The sequence below is a fragment of the Podarcis bocagei genome (genome assembly GCF_964188305.1).
Source record: "Podarcis bocagei genome assembly, chromosome: 3".
In the NCBI taxonomy this organism is placed as follows: domain Eukaryota; kingdom Metazoa; phylum Chordata; class Lepidosauria; order Squamata; family Lacertidae; genus Podarcis; species Podarcis bocagei.
In genome coordinates, this window is record NC_138127.1 from 23700973 (window position 1) to 23727788 (window position 26816).

At 45.3% G+C, this 26816-nt stretch overlaps 1 protein-coding gene and 1 long non-coding RNA gene across 3 annotated transcripts in view; one reads left to right on the forward strand and one right to left on the reverse strand.

Moving 5' to 3' along the window:
• Nucleotides 1–20: 20 nt before the first annotated feature.
• On the reverse strand, nt 21–2102 carry LOC308583160. Its single transcript, XR_014006096.1, has 2 exons — nt 512–2102; nt 21–424 (listed from the first exon to the last, which is right to left on the reverse strand). It is a non-coding gene; the product is annotated as an uncharacterized lncRNA (long non-coding RNA).
• Nucleotides 2103–2183: 81 nt separating this feature from the next.
• KCNQ5 (potassium voltage-gated channel subfamily Q member 5) overlaps nt 2184–26816 on the forward strand; it is a 261710-nt gene continuing 237077 nt past the window's right edge. Inside the window, exon 1 of one of the 2 annotated variants that reach the window (XM_081186923.1) lies at nt 2184–2663. In XM_081186923.1, coding sequence (XP_081043049.1) covers nt 2281–2663 — 383 coding nt within the window. In that variant the 5' untranslated portion in view covers nt 2184–2280. The remainder of the gene's footprint in view (nt 2664–26816) is intronic. The other variant, XM_081186919.1, reaches the window with a different exon arrangement.

Genomic DNA, 26816 nt, shown 5'->3' on the forward strand with positions numbered 1-26816 from the left:
AAACAAAGCACTCCAACAAGTTAAATTTAAAAATGGACATCAAGAGCTTTCTCAATGGGTCCCAGCCCTTTTCCAGTTTACTTTTTATGATCTTGACAATAAAGCAAACAGCGCTCAAAAGTGAACACTGAAGAGCGAAGGATCTTACTCTGAAAGAGTGGCAGCGATGACGGAGGTTAGACGTTCAGAGAGGCTCATCATTCTTCCTCCATGCTACACTTGTTGTCACAGCATCATTTCCTGACCTGTTTTCTTTTCAAAGCAAGCTTGCCTGCGTGTAGATGGCAAGGCTGGGTGCAGTTGACATTGGAAATGAATGTCACGCTGAGCTTCAGCAGCAGTATGCAAAAAAGAACAGAGAAAAAAGAAAAAGAAGCTGTAAGCTACAGGAAGAATTCCCATTTTTGCTAGAGAATGGCAAGTGCTGGAAAAGAAGGGGCAGAAACACGATGTAAACGTCGAGAACCTTGAATTGCAACCGGGGTTTCGTGATATTTTACTTGTGCCACACCTGTACTTCTCTGGATTTAAACGACCCACGCAGTTTCCTCCCAGGCCACCTTCCCTTCCTCACGGCTCTGAGGAACTGAGGCGAGGGAGCGACCCAACTTGGCCACAGCCGCCTCGCGCCTAAGTTCCTGGGCGTCACGTGGGAGCGCGTCTCCCGCCAACCGCGCGTCGCGTCGCCTGAGAGCGAGAGAGAGAAGGCGGCCCTGGGGACGTGGTGTTTCTTCTGGCATTGGAGGGGATCTCAGGGAAGGGGCGGGATGCCTCCTGCAGCCCCGAGGAGTCGCCACCTGCTCCTTAAATGCGCGCCACAGTGAGCGAGGGAAGAAGCGGCGGCGCTTCTCGCGGGCGCTGCTCCGCGAAGGGAGCCAAAGAAAGGCAGCCACTACCTTCTTAGCAGCGGAAGCTTCCCTTCGCTCCCTCCCTCCTGTTCACGTCGGGCGGTCCCTCGGATCCTCTTCCACCCGCAGCTTCGCTTTGCATGTGAGGCCGGGCAAACTTCTTGCAACTTGGCGCGAGTTCGCAAGCGCAGAAGGAGGGCGTCCCTTTCCCGCCTTCCCCGCCCTGGTGGATTTATTTTGCCCTCAGGTCGACGCCGGCTCCGCTCTCTTCCCAAGACGGCGCTGCTTCGTCGTCTCGAGGGAGCTAAGCGAAGCATGCCAAGCTGAAGGGGCGCTTATTGCGCGGCGCTCTTAACAAGGGCGAGCAGCAATGAAAGCCCGCCAGAGAGTGAGGCGTTAAAACTTAACAGATGCATGTACAGAGTATGGTGCCTTTCGACGGAGCCGCCGCCGCCGCCAGGAGCTGCTGCTGCTACTGGGCATGACTCTTGAGGCCGCTTTATGACTTTCCGGCGGAGATTTCCTTATGGCGTACTTGCCGTGAGTTGCGCCTCTCACACTGCTGCTCATTTGGCCCAGGAAGCCGAGGGCGCGTCTGGGTGCCTCCTCCGACTTTCTGCTCTCGTCCGTTTTATGTGGCGGCGACTTTCTCTTGCACTTGGACGGAGAGCAACAGCTTGCCCGCCCGAGAAGCGCTCGCCCTGCAAAGTGTGCTGACAAGCCAAGGTGGCAGCGGGAGCCTTGGGCATGAGTTTGCCTCTCTCCGAGGCTGCCCGGCTCCCCCCCCCCTCCTGGCCGTCCTTTTCCAATTTCTATAAATCAAGACAGCAGCAGACTTCTCTCTCTCTTTCTCTGGGCTTGCCCCCCCCCCCGCCGTTCCTCTCCCTCCCTCCCTCCACCTCCTCCTCCAAAGCAGCAACTGGCTCTCCTCGTGTTATTTGTGGATGCGCCCCTCTCTCTCGCTCGGAAAGCCGAGCGGCGCTCTGTTGCTTCGCAGGCGCTCGCTTTTAACTCCAAAGTTTCATACGGTGTTTTTTTGTTTTTGTTTTAAAGGCGGCATCTGAGGCGAAGCGGTTCGCGGGGGGGGGGGGGACGAGGCGAGCGAGCCGGAGCTTGAAGAGAGCGGACGCGCCTGAGAGGAGCCGTCGCTTTTTCTCTTCTCCCGCCTCAGAAGCCTCGGCGCTGCCTGCTGCGTGCTGCGTGTGGCAAGGTGGCCCCCACGGCTCTGCCTGCCCCCTTCCTGCTCGGCGGGAGCTGTGGGGAGAGCGCGAGGCTCCTGCAGCCGCCCCAGTCTCTTTTCTCCCGCCTTCTCCTCGTCGCCTCCTCAGCGCCCGGAGGAAGCTGCTCGCCTCCGCCCTCCAGCCAAGCGGGGACCCGCTGCTGCTGCTGCCGGCGCCGCCGCTGCTGCCGCTTTTGCCCCCGCCGTGATGCCATGCCCCGCAGCCACAGCCGAGGAGACGACGAGGGCGGCTCCGCCGGCGGGCTCTGGCTGAAGAGCAGCACGGCGGGGTGTCGCGGCGGCGGGGGCAGCGGCATGAAGGATGTGGAGTCTGGCCGGAGCAGGGTGCTCCTGAACTCGGCGCCCTCGCGAGGGGACGGCTTGCTCCTCTTGGGCACCGGCGGCGGGCTCGGCGGCTTGCGGGAGAGCCGGCGAGGCAAGAAACGAGGAGCCCGGATGAGCCTGCTGGGGAAGCCGCTCTCCTACAGCAGCAACCCGAGCTACCGGCGGAACGCCAAGTACAGGAGGCTGCAAAACTATCTCTACAACGTGCTCGAGAGACCCCGCGGCTGGGCGTTCATCTACCACGCCTTCGTGTGAGTAGAAGCGCCGCGGGACGCGCGCTCAGGGGGCTGTTGATAGGGCCACCTGGGAGGGAGGGGCGCCCACCTGGCCCGTGGGGGGGGGGGTTGAGGAGTGTGGTGGGATGTTGCTGGTGGGATGTTGCTGGGCTACCTTGGCGACGGTTCTGTGCAATGAGCAGCCTTTGCGTGCTGCCCAGATGTGGTGCTGTATAATAATAATAATAATAATAAATTTTATTTATATCCCGCCCTCCCCAGCCAAGCCGGGCTCAGGGCGGCTAACAACAGTCAAATAAACAATCAAATAATAGCACATTCTAAAAATATTTCATTATAAAAATTAGTTAAAATCAAATTGATGGCAACCGATTAAACAAAATTCTGTGCAGGTTGCCAGAGGAGGGAGTCAGGCTGCGCCCTGACCAAAGTGAGGCATCATCTACTCCGGATGACTTCACTTGGGTTTTTAAATGTCTGTTTAAAGCGTTTTGTTTTGTTTTGTTAGCCCGCTCTTTATTGCAAGAAAAAAACAAAAGCTGGTTGCACCTAAAACATTCTCCATATACATTTTGTCACTCTTTGGGTTCTTCTCACACATCATTCCCTTAAAAGCTCCCTGTCCACACTTGTGGATGCCTTTCATTTGTGGTAGGAAACTGGACAGAGAAACATGAAAGCCAAATGCACACCCTAGCCAGCTTCCAAATTACGGCACAAAAACGGCAATAAATAATCACTAAATCCATAACTATGTAAGACTTTACACACTTACCTGGAAGCAAGTCTGTTGAATGCAGAGTGGCTTACTTCCAAGGAAGACATACATGTGAGCAGGCTGTATGCGTCATGTGTGAAAGTGCCCTTAGAGAGCCTGCTTTAATCCCTTCTAATTGTGCTTATAGTAGAAGGATGGACAGCCTCACTTAAATGACTGTACTTGTGAAAACCTGAAGGTGAAAGTTAAGGTGGGGACCAGTTCTTTCAGGTTAATTGATATGTGATGATACCAGATGTTGCGTAGTTGAAAATATGGGACATACGGCAATATTTTCTGGCACTGCCAGGTTCACTGGCAGGGGGCAAATAAGGTTCTGAATTGATATGTTCTGAGGTAGGTGCACAGGCTCTTCCCTTTTGAGAAGTGCTGAAAGGTGCAATAGGCGACAAGATCCTAAATATGGCGTGTAATGCCTTAAGTTTTCCCCAAAGGCAGAACAAACAGAACTTTTTTGGAATGTTGGGGTGGAAAGGTAGGACATACTGGTTCTCTATAATGCAGAGGGAGGAACCAATAATAATGCACGCATGCTGCAAATGAGTCCAAAGGGGAGAAATCTGAAGTGATTTAAGAATGATCCATAATGGGTTTGTGGAATGGCTCTAGGAAAGCAGTTTTCCATTGGAAATTGTGGAGTTATAGAATGGCTGTAAAATCCATAACTATGACAAAAGCAACCATATAAGCTATTAAGGGAGGTTCTGAGGAAAAAGAAAGACTGTGTTTAAAAACTATGTTCTTACTGTCATTATGCAGCACTCTAATTGCGCACACTTCTTTTCATTTACAAGAATAGCACTTACATAGAACATCCAAGTATTCAAAGTACATCAAGGTTTCAATAGCCCTGTAAAGTAGGCCACTATTACTTTCCCCATTTTGCAGGCTGGGGTCTGAGGCCGAAAGAATAGTGCTGAATACTTCTATATTGCACTTGAACTTTCAAGTGTTCAAAGCACTTCACATGCATTATCTGGTTGTAATCCTTACACAATCCTTAGCAGTGAGGTGAATATTATTGTATTGCAGGTGAGGGTGGTGTTACTGAGGTTTGCCTGAGGCCATCTTGCAAGTTCATGGACCGCACACTTGCAGATTAGCAGTGCAGTCTTCTAGCCACTATGCCCCATCAGTTCTCATAACAGTGCTTGCATAAAGCTACCTAGCTGGTTAATGGCCAAGATGTGATTTGAAATATGGATTTCCCAGGTTGTAACAGTTCACTTTCTTATACATTGCATTACATGATTTCTGCATCTCCATTGAAGTCAGTTTTCCATTCTGTGCAACAGGGTTAGGGGTGAGCAGTGAGATAGCTGGATTTGCATATGATATCTACAGGATAAAACCGAGCAGTGAAATGGCAAATGTGATTCAGTAGAAACAAGTGTAAAGTGATTTGTGTCGAGGCAAAACATGCCCCCCTCCATAAACATATACACTCATGGGGACTGAACTGTGTGTAATTGACCAGGAATGAAACCTTGGGATTGTAGTGGATAGCTCGATAAAGATATTGACCCAGTATGTGGCAGCCATGGAGAAAGGCAAATTGTGTGCTACGGATCATTATGAAAGGAATTGGAAATAAAACTTCCAATATTATAATGTCTTTATACAAATCTGTTGTGTGGTTGCACATGCAATACTGCACTATAAATCTGGTCACCTCATTTCGAAAAGGATATTGTGGAACTGGGAAGGAGTCAGAAAAGGGCAAGGAGGCAAGTTACAACATTAAGGACTTTTTCATTTAGAGAAAGGGCAAGTAAAGGGGGAACACGATTGAGGTGTATGCAATTATGTGTGGTGTGGACAAAGTGAATAGAGAAAAGTTTTTCTTCCTTGCTGATGACATTATAACTCGGGGACATCCAGTTGAGCTGAAACTTGGAAGATTCAGGAGAATCAAAATAAAATACTTCTTCACGCTGTCACACAACACATTGTTCAGCAATGGAATTTGCTCCTGCAGGAACTAGCGGTGGCCACCAACTTGGGTGGCTTCAAAAGAGGATTAGGCAAATTAATGGAGGGTAAGGCTATCAATGGCTGCTAGCTATGATGTTTATGTTCTGCTTCCACTGTCTGAGACAGTATTGCTCTGAAAGCCAATTGTTTTACGGTTGCCTCAGAAAGTGGCAGAAAGCAGTTAGGCGGAATAGCTGCTTTTTGCTTTTGAAATGTGTTGGGCCTGAACCGTGAACTTGCAGGCTTTTGTAGAGCAACTGAGAAACCAAAGAATTGCACCAGCCAAGAATATCAGCAGGTGTTATAAACATTATTTCTGATCTTTGAATTCACCTAAAGTATTTTAATATCCAGCTCTTTCTTAAACTCTTGTCAGGAGAGCCAGTGTGGTGTAGTGGTTAAGAGCGGTAGTCTTGTAATCTGGGGAACCGGGTTCGAGTCTCCGCTCCTCCACATGCAGCTGCTGGGTGACCTTGGGCCAGTCACACTTCTCTGAAGTCTCTCAGCCCCACTCATCTCACAGAGTGTTTGTTGTGGGGGAGGAAGGGAAAGGAGAATGTTAGCCGCTTTGAGACTCCTGAAGGGGAGTGAAAGGCGGGATATCAAATCCAAACTCTTCTTCTTCTTCTTCAGGATGAACAGCTAAGAGTGTGCTAGGTAGCATACAACCCTTTGGAAGAACAGACTTAGTCCTGTATCCCCTGATAACAGGACATAACGGAGTTCTTAGGTCTTTTTAATCTCAATTTGCATCTGTGTGCGCAAAGAAAGGCATCCCCTAGCCCAGTGCAGCAAACTAACCACCTTATAACTAGATGCATGCACTGATTACAAGACTCAGTTTGGACCCCAATTTGGTGGTTATAAAACAGCCTGATCTAGCTCTGCCCAATTGGAGGGTGTATATAACTTAATTTATCTGTTGTCAGAATTAGGTGAAGTTTACAAGAACGGTTGCCCCTTCTGAGGGCATGAATCCTTCCAAAATTCAGAAGGGTAGTTGTTGCAGTTTTGGAATCTGCTCCATTTTTCCTTTTGACAGAAGTGAGGGCCTTTCCACACTTACTTTTCATAGTAGTGTAGTTGCTGTTTGATCTGTGTGTTTTTTTAAAAGTGAATTTGGAGCAGAGCATCTGCACCTGCAGTCAGTTGTAACGGTATATGGGAGACTAAGTGCAGTTTTTCCTGTCCACACCAATGGCTGGCTGTACCTGCTTACTTTTTGGCTCTAGTACACTTTCATTGCTAGTTTTTGTTTTTTTTAAATTTTTAAAAAATTTCAACACAATAAATTTAACAAAAATACATCACCCACATTGTTCCCCCCTCCATTTCCCCCCTCCACTCTCCCCCAAAACAGAAAACCCAACCTCCCACCCCACCCCTCGTACTTCCCTCAGCTCCTTTCTCTGGTTTCTCAACACATCTTTCTGTCTGCATGTAGTAAAATTGTAACGATCCTCAAATTATCTATCTATATATTACAATAAAGTTTGTGAATGTTTATTCAAAACCTGCCAAAGAGTCCAGTTCATTTTGTTGCTTCTTCAAGTATTTTGTAAAAGGTTCCCATTCATCTTTAAAATCACAGTTATCCTTGTCATGTAGTTTGTGTGTCAGTTTTGCCAATTCCGCATAGTCCATCAGTTTTTCTTGCCACAGTTCTTTCATCGGGATTTCCTCATTCTTCCATCCATGTGCTATTAAGACTCTTGCCGCCGTTGTCCATTGCTGGTTTTTGAATCCATGTGCACATGACTTTAGCCGCAATCCAAAGGTAGTCTGTAGTTTCTTACGAAATACTGTTATTTGGTGTGTCTTCCTCCAAGCCATCATTGATCTGACTGTAGCCTAGTTGAATTCATAGTAAAGTCCAGGTGTGTACGTTTGAGATGCTGACCAGTTGACAGTGAGCACAAGCAGCACCCTCCCCTCCCCCTCCCCACATGCCTTTTGCCACACACCCCTCCCTCTCTGTACAAGATGGCGTCAGTTGCACCCAGCACTACCACTCTCCAGAAAAAAAATGTTTGTGGCTTAAAGCAAAATGTTGCGAGCGGGGAAAGGACATAGATTTTGTCTTTGTCCTTTGGGGAGGCAGGTATTCAAATTGCTGTGAGCCACAACAGCCGTGAGCATTTGTGACACAGCATCATCGGATTAAAGGCGGGGTGGGGGGCAGGCGGGTTTGTTTTTGCAGAACTCGGGAACATCATCCCCCCCCAATAAGTTGTTTATTATTATTTTCAGCCAGAATTGGATGAAATTTGCAGACAGAGTTTCCCCCTCTGAGATAATGATACCTGCTAAATTTCAGAAGGATCGCTGTTTTTCAAGGTGTGTACACAAGGAATCAGTTTACCTTTGTATTTTGTGGCCAAGTGACCTGAAAATTGCAGACATGAGGAATTAGCTTCTGTGTAAGAATTTGCCACATTGCAGAGACATAGGTCCCGGGAGTTTTGTGCCAGGAACCTTTAAAGTTGATTTTGGAGTGGAAAGAACTAAAAAGGGTTCACTTTCCATGTAAAATCACTCCCTCTGGTTGCATGGTAGGCCTTTCAATTACCAAAGAGAGTTCTCTCTCCCTCTCTCTCTGTCCTGGCGTCTTCCTTTAGCTTAGAGGCAGAAGTGGCTGGTGGGCTGCTGCGCTATTGCTCTCCTGGCTTCCAGGTACAATGGGTGGCTGTCACTTTCTAAGAGGGGAGCTTGGTGTGGCACCTGGCAGTGTTGGATTGGCTCCACCGCTACTCACCATTGCAAGCCCCTCACGCCTTCCCTCTCAGTAAGTGGCAATGACCCACTGTGTTGGGAAGCTGGGAGAGCAATGGTTCCCTCCCTGCTCCTTCCTCTATTGCTTAGAGATATACCTTGGAAAGCTGGTATCCCTCCACAAAGTACTGGAATTGGAGAGCACCAGTAAAATAATTCCTTCCTTTTACAAGCTAGACCTGTCAATCACAGTGGAGCTCTTCCTCCACACCCTCTCTTCACTCTAGGTTTTGCTCACCCTTCCCCTATCATCCCACTACAGTGGTACCTCGGGTTACAGACGCTTCAGGTTACAGACTCCGCTAACCCAGAAATATTACCTCGGGTTAAGAACTTTGCTTCAAGATGAGAACAGAAATTGTGCTCCGGCGGTGCGGCAGCAGCAGGAGGCCCCATTAGCTAAAGTGGTGCTTCGGGTTAAGAACAGTTTCAGGTTAAGAACAGACCTCTGACGAATTAAGTACTTAGACCTCAGACGAATTAAGTACTTAACCCAAGGTACAACTGTATAGCATAATGGTAAGTTTGGAGAATTGCTTTTGATTTCAGCAGATACATTTTGTTGTTGTTGCCTGGATCATTGAAATGCCACAAAGAATCCCTATTTCACTCTTACCTGGCTTGTTGGATCCTGCTTTGTTTACTTAAGGCATTCAGCTTTAGCTAAAAAGTATCTCAGATGTACTTGGAAAAATCATTAGTAGCGTGCTCCCTGCCCTCAGGCTTACAATCTAAACAGACACAATACAGTACATAAGGAAAAAGGAAGGAGAAGGGGAAAGGCTTTGCCTCTGACAAGCCCCAAACACCTCAGAGACATCCTGCATTAACTCGGGATTTGTGATATTCCTGAATTATATGCAAACCTCAATTTATAACACTTTCTCCAAAGGAACTTTTTATGTAAGAGAGCTGTAGGTTGGGAGTGTTGCAGATTTCCTTCCTTCAATTCTGTTGTTGTTGTTGTTGTTGTTGTTTAGTCGTGTCCGACTCTTCATGACTCCATGGACCAGAGCACGCCAGGCACTCCTGTCTTCCACTGCCTCCCGCAGTTTGGTCAGACTCATGTTTGTAGCTTCGAGAACACTGTCCAACCATCTCGTCCTTTGTCGTCCCCTTCTCCTTGTGCCCTCCATCTTTCCCAACATCAGGGAGCCTTCTCTTCTGATGAGGTGGCCAAAGTATTGGAGCCTCAGCTTCACGATCTGTCCTTCCAGTGAGCACTCAGGGCTGATTTCCTTAAGAATGGATACGTTTGATCTTCTTGCAGCCCATGGGACTCTCAAGAGTTTCCTCCAGCCTCATAATTCAAAAGCATCAATTCTTCGGTGATCAGCCTTCTTTATGGTCCAGCTCTCACTTCCATACATCACTACTGGGAAAACCATGGCTTTAACTATACGGACCTTTGTTGGCAAGGTGATGTCTCTGCTTTTTAAGATGCTGTCTAGGTTTGTCATCGCCTTTCTCCCAAGGAGCAGGCGTCTTTTAATTTCGTGACTGCTGTCACCATCTGCAGTGATCATGGAGCCCAAGAAAGTAAAATCTCTCACTGCCTCCATTTCTTCTCCTTCTATTTGCCAGGAGGTGATGGGTGAAGGTTTATTGTGATTATCCTATCTGACAATTTCTAACATTAGCCATAGGTAAAGGTAAAGGGACCCCTGACCATTAGGTCCAGTCGTGGCTGACTCTGGGGTTGTGGCGCTCATCTCGCTTTACTGGCTGAGGAAGCTGGTGTACAGCTTCCGGATCATGTGGCCAGCATCACTAAGCCACATCTGGCGAACCAGAGCAGCACACGGAAACGCTGTTTACCTTCCCGCCGGAGCGGTACTTATTTATCTACTTGCACTTTTACGTGCTTTCAAACTGCTAGGTGGGCAGGAGCAGGGACTGATCAACGGGAGCTCACCCCGTCACAGGGATTCGAACCACCGACATTCTGATCAGCAAGTCCTAGGCTCTGTGGTTTAACCCACAGCGCCACCCGCGTCCTAACATTAGCCATAGGTTATAGTTATTCCATTATCCTAGTGTTAGTATTTGGCTTCTGGGTTGGATGCATGGGTCGTTATTCTTCTAGGTCCCTTCTGCCTGGAATGGTATAACATGTTCTATGCAATTCCTACCAAAAGGAATGATAGCTGGCACAGGGAAAGTATAAGTTACCTTGGGGTGCATATGCAAAACCACTTTTAAACCCTTTAACTATGCTTAACCACCATATAACACTTGAAATTAAATTAAGAGAAATTAAGTTGTGCTTTCCCCTACCTCACCCAACACTTACTGAATGTTTTAAGAGTCAAGTACAGCTTTTACATGTGCTAGTGACTGGTAGCCTGAAATTTAAAAAATGGTAGTTCTATCTTTTTTGTGCTTAATGTCGACTGTCGAATGTGTGATCTGTGTGATCCATCTATATATATTTGGCTCAACTGTCAGACAGAGCACTGACAATCTGAAGTATTCTGAAGTTAGGAACTTGATTATGTATAGGGTATCAATATAGTTGTTAGCCCTTCGGAACAAAGCTCAGGAACACGTGAAAGAGGAGTTTTGCAAGGTATTTTGAAAGCTAATTCACAGCTTCATTTAGGGATCAATTTTATGGAGTCTGGCTTGGTATCATCCGTAGGGCAAAAAGGAAAAAACAGGAAGAGCAGAAAAGATCTAATTGAGAGAATGATCAGAAGCAAATGTTTTCCCCACCCTTGGGCTTCGAATATCTCTGAATGAGTATATTGCATCTCTGGCGCATCCATTCATTCACTTAGATTCATGTTTGCTTGTTCACTCAGTCTCCTGTAACAGTTTTGTCTCCTTGGTTATTTTTAGATACTTTATTCATGGTTTCTGAATGAATGCACATTAAAAACAGTATAAACATTTGTTGGGGCAGTCAGCAGATTGCATGGGTTTTCAAGGTGCGCCCCCCAATTTCTCAATTTCAGTAGCATTTGTTTATTGTATAAATCTTACTTGCTTAGATTTTGCTTGGAAAGTAGCTTTTTAAACTTTTGAATTGATTGAAAGGTACTTAGGGAAAAATAAATGTATATATAGAGAGAGAGAGACGCTAGGCTCTAAAACTCTCATTAAAGATTGAGAGGACTGTTTAAATGTCTTTAAAAGATAAGGAAAAGTCTTAGCAGATATCCAAATTTTGGATATTTGCAAACTGAAGAATTAGTTTTTGCTGTCTGTTCCTCATATGTTTCCTTCACTGGACTTTCAACAAAATACTTTATTCCCCTGATGATGAATACATCACCTGTTGTGACAAATTGTTTTTGATCGTTAAGAGCTTGAATAGCACCCGCCTGGATTACACAGTTGTAATTCAACATATGAGTCCCTCAATAATGGTAGTAATTACTAAACACAGTTTTACTGTAATATACTAATCAAACTTTTATTACTCAACAAATCAGTCTTAAGATACCTAAGGAGATTTGCATTATTCTGTACACTCAGTTGCAGGAGTAGGTTCCACTGAGCAGCCTCAGAGCACAATTTAATAGACGCTTAAGTAGGAACTTACCTACCTATTGCAGGTATCTAGAGCACCCAGGGGTCCCAGAGTGGATTATATATTCACTAAAAGTCGTAATGAATAGTGTGTTTAAATCTGAAACAATGAAACATCAACCAACTGAACATCAGAATTGTCAACAGAATTGAGATGGTGGCAGGAACAAAAGTAAAACAGTCTTAAAATCAACACCTCACTCCATCGCTTGACAAAGAGGTGCACCTTTCAATAAAATGAAAGTTATGCTGAAGTAGGACAGGACTTGAAGGGGAGGGTCCTTCAGGGTTGGAGTTTATGCTTCAGTTCCTAACCTTACAGTGAAGCCCATGATACCACCCCCGAAGTTCAATTTGTTCTGTGAGTAGTTGTGATTGAATTTTGAAGATGTATGTGTATTCCCTTTGTGGAATATTGGGTTACCACTGCAAAGATACAACTGCTTTGTATGGTTGTTTTAAAAATAGCCTTTTTAGTGAATACATGCGAAGGATGGATTTATATCAAGTTTCAGGGATGTAGTGACCAGTAACATCTTCTAGGGATGCTGTATTTACTGGGAATGTAGAATAAGATGTGACTTATGGAAGTTGGTATCTATATGTTAATTAGTGTTTCTAGCAGTTTCAATAAAAATTTATGCAATTTTTTTTGTCACCTTTAATGATTTTGTTCTGTTGGACTATAACGCTCCAAAAATGAGATGGTGAGGTAGCTTGGAGGAATGCCAAGAAAGCAGGGTTTTTGCTACTGTTATTTGTGAGTGTGATTCAAATATGAGCCTAGCTGAAAATAAATCTGACACTGTTAAATCTATTAAAATATAAATTCCCAGATTAATGAAGTCATGACATAGCAGCGGCACTGTAAACAATGACGACTGCCAGCTACCTTTAGATAATTGCCTGCATGGGATGAGTGCTGCAGCTTTAATTTTTAATTGCAAATGGCAGTTTTGGCAACTGAAAATATTCTATGGTTTTCCCCCCTGGAGCAAACTTATATGGAAATTCTTGAAAAATGATTGTAGTACAGATGCACCAATTGTTCCAATGCATATCAGCTTCTCTCAGTCTTTGAAAATAGTTGCCATTCAATGTTGTTGTCTTTTCTAACTGGTTAACTTTAATTTGAAGCTTTGTTCCATGAAAATTTTGCAGGCTGTGTTCTCCTTCATGACGTTACTGACATAGACTCAGATAGTTTGATTTCTCTAGAATCCAAAGAGTTGAGTATAGAGGAAGCAGCAAGATGAAAAGAGACAATTTATGTCTCTTCTTTAGCCCTCAGAAAGAGTCCACAAAATCAGACCAGATGGAACATTGGATGCCTCATCCAGACCTTTCAGAATAACTTGTATGATTTGGTTGGATACTAGTCATAATGAATATGCTAGCTACTCGTAGTTCATCATGATTGGGATACTGCTGAATAGTTTGGGTATCAAAGTATAAAGCTATACGGTGGTAGGCAGAGGGAATCAATATTTTACATGAGAAATGAAAGTATAGTTGCCAAAAAAATATTTTAAGTGTTTTTCCCCTGTGTACTGCACACTTTGTCCCTTCACATTATAAGAGAGATCTGGGAAACAACAGCTAATTACAGCCTAACGAATCATCAGTGCTATTTTTCTAGAAAAAAACGGTGCTGGAACTCACCATGAACACCTTCTTCATTCTCTTAGAATAGCAATGGGGCCCACCTGAGAGGTTCCAGTGAGTTCTGACTGAAAAAAAGCCCCGCAAATCATTAAAACATAAGCTCCAAGTTTAACACCATCACAAGAGATCTTTTTCTCACAAATGCATTGCTTTAGTACTTCATTGCTCTTGTTTTGAAGCTAAATTAAGGACCATCATGAGCTGGAACAATGACTCACGTTTTTCTCAGTGTAATTTAGTATGAATTTTCTCCAAAATTCACCTTAATAAACATTAGCACATAAAAAGGCAAGAGGAATTTTTTATCGTTTTAAGACAAAAATTGCTATCTTCATGTGTTTTTATAATATGCAAGTCGTGTGAGACAGAAATGAACACTTCTTACTTGATTGTTTTTCAACTGCATATTACAGTAGTTTATTTTTCCCAACCACATTATCCTTTGGGGCTAATTATCTCTTTCCACCTCAGTTAATGAGAGTTTTGCCATTTTGTGTAATAGCAACAGGACCCTTCCTGTTCTGTCCATCTGAAACAGCTAAACTGCAGAGGAAATGGTTGAGTGAGGGGAAATGCATTGCTAAATCTAAGTTTTAAACAGTGGCATTTAAATGTAGAGCTATTAAAATAATATGTGGTTTGTAAAAAAGAAAGAAAGAGTCCCTCCCCCTTTGCTTTACCTTCCCTTTGAATCTAAGCTGGAGCCAGCTCAGAAGAAAGTCACTGTTGTCTGGGAAGTGCCTAAGTCTCGCAGAGGGGCTCAGGCTAGTCTCCTGTGGGTGGGAAAAATTGGGTTCTTTATTCATTTGCTCAGCACTGCTGCTGCTTATCTTCTTCCTTTATCCCCTCTTCACATCTTCTCTTCCCCCTCACTCAACCCTCTCTCACCCATTTTGTTTCCACTCCTCACTCCCAAAGCAGCTGGCCAGGGCAGGAACTCACCCGTGTCTTTTCAGGGGAGGACGTTTTACTGGAGAATCAGGTCCACATGTCCTCCCTGTGTTTCACCTTCCACTGAACAGCCTCCCTTAAAACTTCCAACGGAGCAAGGAAATTTGTGCGTGAAAGTTCCACCACTACTGCCCTTTCAAAGTCAGTTCTCAATGGTAAGACTCAGGCTGAATGGAAGAGTGATGGATTGCTAGCTTCCTCTTAGCATAACAGCAAGCTCTGACAACCAAGAGTTTGTATTTTCACATGGTGCTCAGTTTTACCATGGCTCAGTGGCAGTTAAGGACAATGCATATGATGTATGCAGAGTTTGGGGGTCTTATCCAGTGCTCTGAATGCATAGATCTACTGGCACAATGGGACTTCTATTTCCTCTCCTTCCTCTGCACTCTCCAAATATGCTCCAGAGCATTCTCCCGCCCTCCTGATCTGATTTTGAGGGGATGCAGGGAGCGGAAGGGAACAGGAGAAGAAGAGGAAGTTCTGTTACCTACGCATAGATGCCTGTTAGGCCAGTAAACTAACTGTCTCTAGTGGTTTGGAAGGAGCTTGTTGGATGAGTGATGGGCAGTTGTGTGTGTTTTTAAATATATTACAAGAAATACTACCGCTTGCCCTCTTCTTGCTTGGTTTGGGTTCCCAGTGCACCCATGAAGCCCTGTTTCAAAATAAGGGAGTGATTTGAAAATGTTGACCATTTATTATGCCTGTGAGCAATTGTGGAGAAATGATAGATTTTGCTATATTTTTTGTCATATCCTGCAACTTTTCATAGCCTTAGATACATGGCAACCTTGAGATATTAGTATGAATTTATGCCTCTGGCAAAACACTACTGGAATATTATCACTTTCATTGAAAAACAATGAAATACGAATAAAGAGTGGACACAATCCAGCATGCAGTAAAGGTCTGTAGCTATGCATGTGTTTAACAGTGTATTCCTGTGTTTACTGAGAAGTACGTCCCACCGTGTTCCTGAGTAGGCATCATAAAGCATGCATAGGATTGATTGCACGGAAATCTCCTATTGATACCAATCAGAATTTAAAATGTTTAATGCTGGCTGGATGAATTGCGCAAATGGGCTTATAGGTTCATGTGGGATGCTTTGTTATCACACTGCTATAGATAAAATATGATGTCTCAAAATACTCAACATAGTTTGTCAAAGCACCATATTTAGGTTTGCATACAAATATACCATACTTAGATGTGCATTGAGTCCCATTGATTCTCCCTTCCATATACTGACCAGAGCCAGATAATATGCTGAGCTTCAGCAAGCCAGCACCATTGTTTGGCACCTTGACCATGCTCTGTGTCAGCCCACATGGATCATTTGCAAATGAATATTTTTCTAATGTAAGGATCATGCAACTGCTATCAAAAAATTAATATTAGCTATCTTTTAGTACAGTTTTGATGCCACGAGTTAAGTACTAGATCCTGGAAACAGAAACAATATGTGCATAGCATTAACCATGATTTTCCTAACACTCAAGTTGTAGGATCCTGGGTATTTCAGGACATCTGCAATTTCCTTTGTAGCCGCTAACTTGTTTTGTTATTAAACAAGAAAGCAAAATCCTGGTGCTTTGCAAAGTACAATTAACAAACAGATGGCACTTATTAAAGTCATGATTCATGTATTAATTCCATTAGGAATAAAAAGACCAGCCTATACCTGTCTTTTTTCCCCTTTTTTAATTCATGCAGGGCACCTTTTCACCTTGGCTTCCATCCTTTGCTTGATACAGCATGTCTTTCATTTCTGAGTTGTTTAAAATATAAATAAACCCAATGAATTTGGGAATAGAGAATGGGCTGATTGTCTCCTAGTTGGAAAAAAGAAGGTTGGGGAATGTACATGTCACATTCTTGACCTGAAGCTCCTATCCGTAGAGTCCAAATATATGCACTACACCCATTTCTAACTCTCTGGATGTCTGCATGACTCCATTCTTGAATGGACATCATTTATATTAACTGTGACTGAGAGCAACCAAAGCAATTGCCAGAGTTCAAATGCCACTTTGATTAATAGGCAACTGTATATTCTTAATGCAAACAGTGTACCAAATCTGCCATGTTGAAAGAGGGTTGAACAATAATTAAGAATCAATGCACATGTACATGACTGGATCAATTATGAAATATCTTAACTTTTTTTAAAAGCAGCTTTGTCAGTGCACTAAATGGGTGCCCAGTTTCCCTAATCCTAAAGATGGTTGTTGAGCTACAAACGGGTGCCTATGCAGTATGGAACAGGGTTCAATGATACAGGCAGCCTGGCTAATCTGGGCAATGAGGTATGGCTTTGCCTGCTAAATTGCACAGCAGCTGCTTGGGCCTCCCCTTTACCCTAAATGGTATTGCTTTCTTTTTTCTAGAAACTGAAGAAGGCAAGGAAATAGAGACATTTTGGATCACACTGCAAAGGCAGGGTTTTTGCCTCTGTGAGAAAACTGGGAATCTTGTCTCTTTAAGAGGGGTCAGAGAGGGGGAAATGCAAATTGTTTTTTGGGAAGGAAGCATGAAAATTGATACAACTGAGCCAGGTTCAAGGTTCTTGTTTACAAAGAACCTTACAAAGCCCTGGTTACAAACTTAGCTCCAGAGTACTTTAAGGTGTACCTGAACCCTAGCATCACAGCTCGATGAATGATATCATGAATGATATCATCTGTAGAAGCATAGTCGGCTGATAAGGCTTGTTTGACGTCAACACGACACCAGGCTCTCTGTTTTATTGCTCCAGTCTTGTGGAATGCAGTCTTCCAATAGAGATTTGGCAGGTGTCTTCAGTATTAATTTTTTAATCTTTGTTGAAAACATTTCTATGCTGCCAGGCTTATGCAGACATTTAAAGGAAAAGCAGTAATATTGCAGTTAGCCAGTGATTTGTCCTTTTGGTTATTATGTGTGGGGGGGGGGGTTATTGTGTGCGAATATTGTGAATGTATGCATTGTATGCAGTGATGATATTTCTTTATGAAATTGTGGTGCATGTAAATAACATTTTGACAGATTAATATTTTTGTTGGGTATCAATTTTTGGAAGGAGAAATGGTTTGGAGAGGAACTGTGAAACAACTGAATGATGTGGGGATATTCGTTTAAGGGGGAATGAATAACGGGGATAATCTAGGTGTAAAAGAGTGGGGGTTTTTTGTGAGGAGGGTGCATTAATTGAAGGAGAAAATTTCCAGAGGGATCTGAAATGGAAATTGATTTCAGTAGAATTTAATTGATGGGGATTTGATTTCGAGGGTTTGTTGTTCGAACACACATCAACTCATACCCAGTTCTTACTGCTACAGGCAAGTCACTTCTCTCTCTCAGACTGACTTGTTTACTTCCTGTAAAATTGTTCTGGCAAAAGCAGATGTGGGGTCATTAGCCAAATGTATCAGGGTAATCATCTGCCTAGTATTCAGAGGTATAGTGCATCTTATGCAGCCACTGGACTGATAAAATGGGCTTACATGGATAAAGCTGTCCTAGAACAGGGAGGAACAGCTTTTGGTGAACAGACATAGGCAAAGTATCCTTGGAGATACTTGGCAAGGTGGGTGACTTTTGGGGGCAGCGCTGCACCAGGCACATTATAAAACATCAAACATTATACACATCAGCCAGGGATGCTTCACTGGCACATATAGTGTGTGGTCCTTGGAAGAATATAATGAATGCACGGAGGCCTCTTGGAGTCGGTGACCAGAAAAGGACCATTGCTCAGTGGTAGAGCACATGTTCTGCATGCAAAAGGTCCCAGGTTCATTCCTTAGCACTGGGGTTGGTCCCCAACATATGTATTGCATTTGTTTTGGGAGGGTTGTGGATGTTTTGACTGTTTAAGGTGAAGTTCTGAGCACTGCCCATTTTTCTTCTGTGAAATGTCAGCTTACCTGATACTGGGGTGGACTGTGGTTGTAGCCTGTCAATGCAGAAGAAGGGCCTTTCCATTTGTGGCCAGCCTCTGGGGATTTCCCATGGCTGGTTGCATAGGAGGACAAAATAGCCCACCAAAGTCATTGTTAACCAATTGGGAGGCTGCTAAGCCTCCTTATTTAAGCATGCGGTCATTGGGTACAGGATTACAATTGGCCGCAGGTGATCACAGGGTGCACCATTGGAGGGGTCTAGAGTGATGTCTCTGTTCAGAAGCCAAGAATGGGGCAGATGGGCCACAGAACTTCCAGTGGCAGCTTCAGAGGGCCACGTAAGTAGACCCTTGTTTTGAGGTGGTCCTTCTACTCCAGGTTTGACCCTGCTCAGGTGTTCCCCCCACCCCAACAGGGGCCTGAGAATGGATATACATGCAATGCCTGAGCCAAAGCCTACCTACACCTGGAATCAATACGGTTGTGACCAATTTTATAATCCCAGAATGTTGCCCTGCACAGTTTTTACACCCATAAAAGACTAGGCCTTTGTTCCCTGGGGGTGGGTCACTGTTATTGGGTCTTAATCGCTGCTGCTGCACCGTGAGTGTTGGGGAAGGCCGCTCCCTCCTCAGGCTAATTCCACCAGGCCTAGGGGGCGGGTCCCAGACTCACCTCCGCTACAGTTTTAAGGACACAGGTGCTGCTGCAGTAAATGTTAAAAATGTTTTTATATATTTTAAAGTGTTTTAAATGTGTTTTTACTTTTTACTTTGTTGTACCACTGTGAACAGTGGTTTTTATCTATGTATTTTTATTTTGTTCCATTTTATTGTGGTTTGGGGTGGGGATTGGTTTTGTTTAGGCATAATTGTTTTTGGTTTGTTTTGTTTTTCTATTTTGTAAATGGAGGCTTGTATGAGGCTTGGGATTGCTATCGTGGAGGGGCGAGGGAGGTATTGCGGTGGGGGCAGATGTTATAGGCGAAGGGGATCGTGATACGGATATGCCCGTACCCCTTCCAATCTGCGCCCCATCCCGAGGGACGAGGGTAGGGTGAGCAAGGATTACTCACCTCTGTCACTGGTGTTGTGCAATGCCAGGTCTATAGGCAACAAAACCGCCACTCTGCGAGATTTCTTTACCGCGCAGGGGGTCGACCTGGCTTGAGTGACAGAGACCTGGGTGCGCGAAGGGGAAACTATTACCTTACGAGAGATGGCGCCCCCGGGTTTCTCTGTCCTCCACCAGTCACGGACTGTGGGCCGGGGGGGAGGGGTGGCATTATTAATCTGAGAAGATTGTTCTTTCAGGGCTCTACCATCGCCATTGATCCCCGGCATTAAATGTGTTGGCCTAGTGTGGGGCTCTGAGGTGAGCTTGGCTGTCTGGCTGGTGTACCGGCCACCTAGCGCACCAGCAGCCACCCTGTCAGGCCTATTGGAGGCGGTGGCCGGCTGGGCCTTGGAGTTCCCTAACCTATTGATATTGGGGGACTTCAACATCCATGCTGATGCCACTCCCTCCTCACAGGCTCTGGACCTGGTGTCTTCCATGGCGACACTAGGGCTCTCCCAGTTTGTTTCGGGCCCCACACATCAAGCAGGCCACACGCTGGATTTGATCTTTGGCGCCGGTATAGATGTGATCATGTCTCCTTCGATGAAGGTGCCATGGTCTGATCGCTACACTCTGAAAGCCAGGATTGACTTTCCACCCCCACCCTGCTTAGGTGGCGAGCCAATTTGGACCCGCCCGCAGAGGCTGATGGACCCTGATAGATTCTGTCAAGCCTTGCGGGACCTTGCTTCCCCTGGCGACTCATTGACTGAGCTTGTTGAGGGCTGGAATATCCAGCTCCTGGCAGCCATCGATGAGATCGCACCTAAGCGCCCTCTGCGACCCCGCAGAAACCGGGCTCCCTGGTTTACTGAGGAGCTTCGGAAAATGAAGCAGGACCTCAGACAGTTAGAGCGAGTATGGCGGGGTGCCCGTGACGGAGCCTCAAGAACATCTTATAGGGCTTTAATGAAAACCTATGAGATGGCAGTGAAGGCCGCTAAGAAGTCTTACTTCTTGGCCTCCATTGCATCCGCTAGCTCTCGCCCGGCGCAATTATTTAGTATACCGTATTTTTCGCACTATAGGACGCACTTTTTCCCCTCCAAAAATGAAGGGGAAATGTGTGTGCGTCCTATGGTGCGGATGCAGGCTTTTGCTGAAGCCTGGAGAGCGAGAGGGGTCCGTGCGCACCGACCCCTCTCGCTCTCCAGGCTTCAGGAAGCTATCCCAAGTCTTGCAAGCCCGGCGGGATGTCCCGCGGGCTCGCAAGGCTTGCGGGCAGCAGCCTGCACCCAAAAGCTGGGGACAGCGGGGAGGTGCAGAGCCGCCACCCCGCTATTCCCCGACCTGATCTGGAGGCTGGCGGGGGGAGAAGCAAGCCTGCTTCTCCCCCCCCAGCCCCACAAGCTCGGGGGATAGGGGGATGGCGAAGCGCCGCCATCCCGCTATTCCCCGACCTGATCTGGAGGCTGGGGGTGGGAGAAGCAAGCCTGCTTCTCCCCCCCACCATCCCCACAACCTCCAGATCAGGTCGGGGAATAGCGGGATGGCAGCGCTCCGCCATCCCGCTATTCTACGACCTGATCTGGAGGCTGGGGGTGGGAAAGCAAGCCTGCTTCTCCCCCCCACCATCCCCACAACCTCCAGATCAGGTCGGGGAATCGCGGGATGGCAGCGCTCCGCCATCCCGCGATTCCACGACCTGATCTGGAGGCTGGGGGTGGGAGAAGCAAGCCTGCTTCTCCCCCCCCCACCAGCCCCACAACCTCCACCAGCCCCACAACCTCCAGGCTTCAGGAGAGCCCCACCGCCAGCCCCGCAAACTCGGGGGACAGCGGGAGAGGCGCAGCGCGCCATTCCCGCTGTCCCCCGACTTGGTTTGGAGGCTGGCGGAAGGCTTCCTCCTCCCCCAGCCGCGCAAGCTCCCAGAGCGATGCCAAAGCTGCGCGCAGCTTCGGCATGGCTGTGAGTCCCGTTCTGGGGGAGGGGGAAGCTCGGGCTTCCCCGCCCCAGCCCCGCGCCTGGCGGGGGGGATAAATTTTTTTCCCTTTATTTCCCCCCCCCAAAAAAATCTAGGTGCGTCCTATGGACCGATATTTCGGTTTTTAAACCTTTGTGCTTTTTTATGTTTGTACATATTTTATGGGCTAATAGCCGTAAATAAATAAATGAAATGAAATATGGACCGGTGCGTCCAATAGTCCGAAAAATACGGTAATTAGGTCTTTAACGTCCCTTGAAGGACAGCCAAATTTAAATAACAATTTGACACACAGCTGTGAGGCATTTGCGAGCTTTTTTGCGGAGAAGGTCCTGTTGCTCCGCCATTACCTCCCTGCCAATTTGGATACAATAAAGGAACTGGAGGCCCCTCGACTGTCCTCGGGTCCAGTATTGGACCACTTCGACTGGATATCCCCAGCCGATGTGGACAGACTCCTCTGAGCTGGAAAGCCCACCACCTGTCCTCTTGATCTGTGCCCGTCTTGGCTGATTAGAGCATGTCCAGACGAGGTGCGGGCCCCCCTGGGGGATATAATCAATTTGTCCCTTGGCACCGGGATATTCCCAGGGGAACTGAAGGAGGCAGTGGTGCGCCCGCTCTTAAAGAAAACATCATTAGATCCCTTAGATCTATCCAATTACCGCCCGGTTTCGTATCTTCCATTCCTGGGTAAGGTGATTGAGAGAGCGGTTGCTGAACAGCTTGGTAGATTTCTGGATGAAACATCGGTTCTGGATCCATTCCAGTCCGGCTTCCGTGCTGGCCATGGGACCGAGACGGTTCTGGTCGCCCTAACAGATGATCTCCGCAGGCAGCTGGATCGAGGCGGGTCGGGGCTGCTGATTCTTCTAGACCTGTGGAGTGCCTCAGGGTGCGATACTCTGCCCGATGCTTTTTAACATCTTTATGCGCCCCCTCGCCCAGCTTGTCTGGAGTTTTGGGCTGGGTTGCCATCAGTATGCCGATGACACCCAACTCTTATCTGTTGATGGATGGCCATCCTGACTCGGCCCCAGACACACTGACCAGATGTTGTGGCTGGATGGTTACGTGGGAGCCGGTTGAAGTTAAATCCTTCGAAGACAGAGGTCCTCTGGCTGGGACGGGATGATATGGGATTGAGGGGGCAACTCCCATCTGTTGCGGGGGTGCAATTAGTGCCAGCACCGTCCGTTAAGCGTTTGGGTGTAATCTTCGATACCTCCCTGTCTATGGAGGCGCAGATTACAGCTATAACAAAGGCGGCATTTTTCCATCTCCGCCAAGCTAAGCAGTTGGCCCCTTATCTCTCTCGCCCTGACCTAGCCACTGTGATCCACGCGACGGTCACCTCCAGACTGGATTATTGTAACTCGCTCTACGTGGGGCTGCCCTTGAGACTGACCCAGAAACTCCAGCAAGTGCAGAATGCCGCGACAAGACTCCTTATGGGGTCTTCGCTGCGAGATCACATTCATCCGGTACTATACCAGTTGCACTGGCTCCCGGTGGAGTACAGGATCAGGTTTAAGGTGCTGGTTTTAATCTTTAAAGCCCTATACGGCCTAGGTCCCTCGTACCTACGGGACCGCCTCTCCTGGTATGCCCCACAGAGGAACCTACAATCTGCAAATAAAAACATCCTGAAGGTCCCAGGCCACAGAGAGGTTAGACTGGCCTCAACTAGAGCCAGGGCTTTCTCGGCTGCGGCTCCAATCTGGTGGAATGCTCTGTCACAAGAGACTAGGGCCCTGCGGGACCTGACATCTTTCCGCAGGGCCTGCAAGACAGAGTTGTTCCACCAGGCCTTTGGTCAGGGCACAGCCTGACTCCCTCCTCTGGCAACCTGCACAGAATTTTGCTTAACGGTTGCCATTAATTTGATTTTAATTAATTTTTATAATGAAATGTTTTTAGAATGTTGGATTATTTGATTGTTTGATTATTTGATTGTTGTTAGCTGCCCTGAGCCCAGCTTCGGCTGGGGAGCACAGGATATAAATAAAATTTATTATTATCATTATTCAATTGATGTTTTGTGGTGTCCACAACAATTCATTAGATTTCTAAATATGCCCCGGGCCCAAAAAAAGGTTAGGGACCCTTCAACACAGTGAACAGATTTCATTTATTTGATTTTTTAAAAATCATGCCAGATGAAAATAAATTCCATCTTTGACGCAGGTATCTTTCTGTATAAAAAGGTAAAGGTACCCCTGACCGTTAGGTCCAGTCGCAGATGACTCTGGGGTTGTGCGCTCAACTCACTCTATAGGCCGAGGGAACCGGCATTTGTCTGCAGACAGTTTTTCCAGGTCATGTGGCTAGCATGACTAAGCTGCTTCTGGCGAACCAGAGCAGCACACAGAAATTCCGTTTACCTTCCCGCTGGAGCGGTACCTATTTATCTACTTGCACTTTGATGTGCTTTCAAACTGCTAGGTGGGCAGGAGCTGGGACCGAACAACGGGAACTCACCCCGTCACAGGGATTCAAACCGCCAACCTTCTGATCAGCAAGCCCTAGGCTCTGTGGTTTAGACCACAGCACAACCCATTTCCCATCTTTCAGTATACAATGTGTAAAATTATAGCAAGCCTGAATTCCATGTGCAGATTGCCAAGGCACATTATTGCCTCTCCATTTAGTGATTGTATTTGTTTAATTGGATCAAGCTCACCTTTTGTGAATCTGTTCTTTGCTCTGTCTATTTAAAACGTCTATGAGTGCTAAATCAAATGAGTGTAATCCATGGAACAGAGTGTGTGTATCAAACAGTTTGCAAGACACAGAGATTTCAGAAACACAGTAAATTCGTGGTATTAGTAGAAACTGTTTGCTTCTATGTGAAATCCATGGTGGTGGTGGGATTTATTTTATATGTAACATTATTCGTGAATTATTTGCTGCTGAATGTAATCAGCAAATAGTTCATTGGCATGGACAGAACTGTTTGTGGAAGAAAATATCTGTCCAACCATTAAAGGATTCCATATGTATTTTTACCCCAGAGAAATATATAGCAAAACCAAAAAAAAAAAACCTTTTTCAGAGTTCTCAAGCATAGGCATTAGAAGGATCTGACAGATACCTCTAATTAAAATAAAATAAATAAAAGTAATTGGGTGTCCAGTGTGCTTGATTAATTTTGATAGTGCAGTAACTTTTAATAAAAAAAGATATGAGTCTGAATTTCTACAGCTGTCTAGTATGTAGCATTGAGCTTTTAATTGGGAGCATATCACCAAACTGACTTTTCTGTTAGGTTACTTGAGAAACTAACTGTACATTCATTATATTTAATTGTTATTTTGACTTTACAAAAAGAGAGAGAGAGAGTCTTACTTGATTTCCTGTTTCCAACTAATTTTTAAAAACTGTATTTTAAAAAATTCTGCTGAATTATTGTCTTAGCTGATAGCATTCCTACTGTCATTATTTTTAGATTGTGCATCCCTTCTTGGCAAACATGTCTAAGCGTTTCTTGTCAATCATTTCAATCAATCACTTAAGACAGCGGGAATTTGCCAAATGCAGATTGAGCTCAAGATTAGCTAGATTTCCTCCCCGAGTCTTTTTTTTCTGAAAGAACTTGTCATTTTGCAACAAGATCTGTTTCTTGCAGTTTTACAATAAAAGCACATGACCTTACCAAATATTGCTTCAGATTCTACTGCTTGTCACTTTTAGAACTGTTTTTGACACCCATAGTGAAGTTAGCTGCACAAACCAAGATGTGTCTGGTTCAACTGGATTTCAGCATGGGTTGCAATCCTAGTCGTACTTCTCTTGGACTCTGTGACTTAGCTCTCAATTAATATGTCTAGGATGGGGCTGGATGTGTGTTTAGCACTGCAGCCTGAGTCAGATTGCTACCTCTCTACCTGGTACCCAGGTGAGTAGGGGTTCCTCAGCATCCTTTGACGGTAAGGTGGAAGTTAATGTGGTTCTTTGCAAACTTCCCTTGGAGCTTCTAGATGGTTTTGTAATCCATGATATATCCCCTATTTTATGTTAAACTTTGACTCTCAGCAATCAGACAAGGCTCGCTGTTTTGCCAAGAGCTTTAAATGACCCAGATAAAGAACTAGTCAATGAAACAAACATTTATTTAGGAAAAGATAATGTAATTTCAAACTTAGATCCCCTCTTCCAAAAACCGTGTCGTTAGCAAAGAACAGGATGCCAGAGTTTTGAGTTGCAAAGAAATGGTTTCCTAAAGTGGCTTGCAGTATCAAAAGCCTCCTCCTTTGAGTTTGTCCTGATCAGGGTGTATCCATGGAGCTGAATGAACACAAGGGTTAGACAAGCCTGTTCTGTTATAAAGTGGAGAATGATTTGTAGGCAGAGTTCCCTTGTGTTGGAAACTATCTCCTGAATCTTTTGAAATCCCTGTGGACAATGGGCATGTTTACATATGGCTCCAAGAAAGGAAGGTTACATATTAGTAAACTTGTTAACATAATTAAAACAATGTTATTATGTGATATTTCCAAAAATAAAACTCACTTTCGAGTGCTTTGAAAAGGGTAGAGAAAAGTACCTTTGAAACAGATTCAGAAATAAAGACTAATGAAACAGGGAAACTTGTGTGCTATGTTTATACAGTGGTGCCTCGCAAGACGAAATTAATCCGTTCCGCGAGTCTCTTCGTCTTGCGGTTTTTTCGTCTTGCGAAGCACGGCTATTAGCGGCTTAGCGGCTATTAGCGGCTTAGCGGCTATTAATGGCTTAGCAGCTATTAACGGCTTAGCAGCTTTAAGAAAAAGGAAACAAACTCGCAAGAACTCGCAAGACGTTTCGTCTTGCGAAGCAAGCCCAGAGGGAAATTTGTCTTGCGGAACGACTCAAAAAACGGAAAACTCTTTCGTCTAGCTAGTTTTTCGTCATGCGAGGCATTCGTTTTGCGGGGCACCACTGTAATTTGTTGAAAAATCAATTTAAAAATTCTCTCTCTCTCCACATATATGTACAATCTGGAAAACTGCAACCTTTTCCACATGTGGTTTTACAATAAAGATAAATATACAATTATATAGAATATATGGATGGCCCCATAAATATGTCAGGTAGTTTATTTCCACATCACTATTTATCTGCATCTATGGCAGGGGCATTTGACAACAGGTTCTGTGCAGTTATAAATGTGAAATTGTTTGGAAGAAACCTGTTTCAATAAATACTTGATCAGTTATGCTAGGAAAGTCAAGAAGAGTACTCATAACTTAAAGTGTAATATTTTCATTAGATTTTGGTTTTTTCTGCAAGAAACTTAAAGCTCAAAACAGGATATTGTGGCTATATCTTCCAACCACAGCAACGTTTTCCTTGTGAGATAGAAATGATACGATTACACAGTGAACTGCTGACAGCAAAAAGTATAACCAATATTAGAGGTAGGCAGTTTTCTGAATTATCTCAGGAAATTTCACTAACAATTAAGTCTGTTAATTATTTCCCAGAACACTATTTAAAAGGAAAGGAAAATTTAAAAGAGTAATTTCACATCTGTGCTGTGCAATATCTGACTGTACGGTGCTGCTAAGACCTTCCTGGTTTAA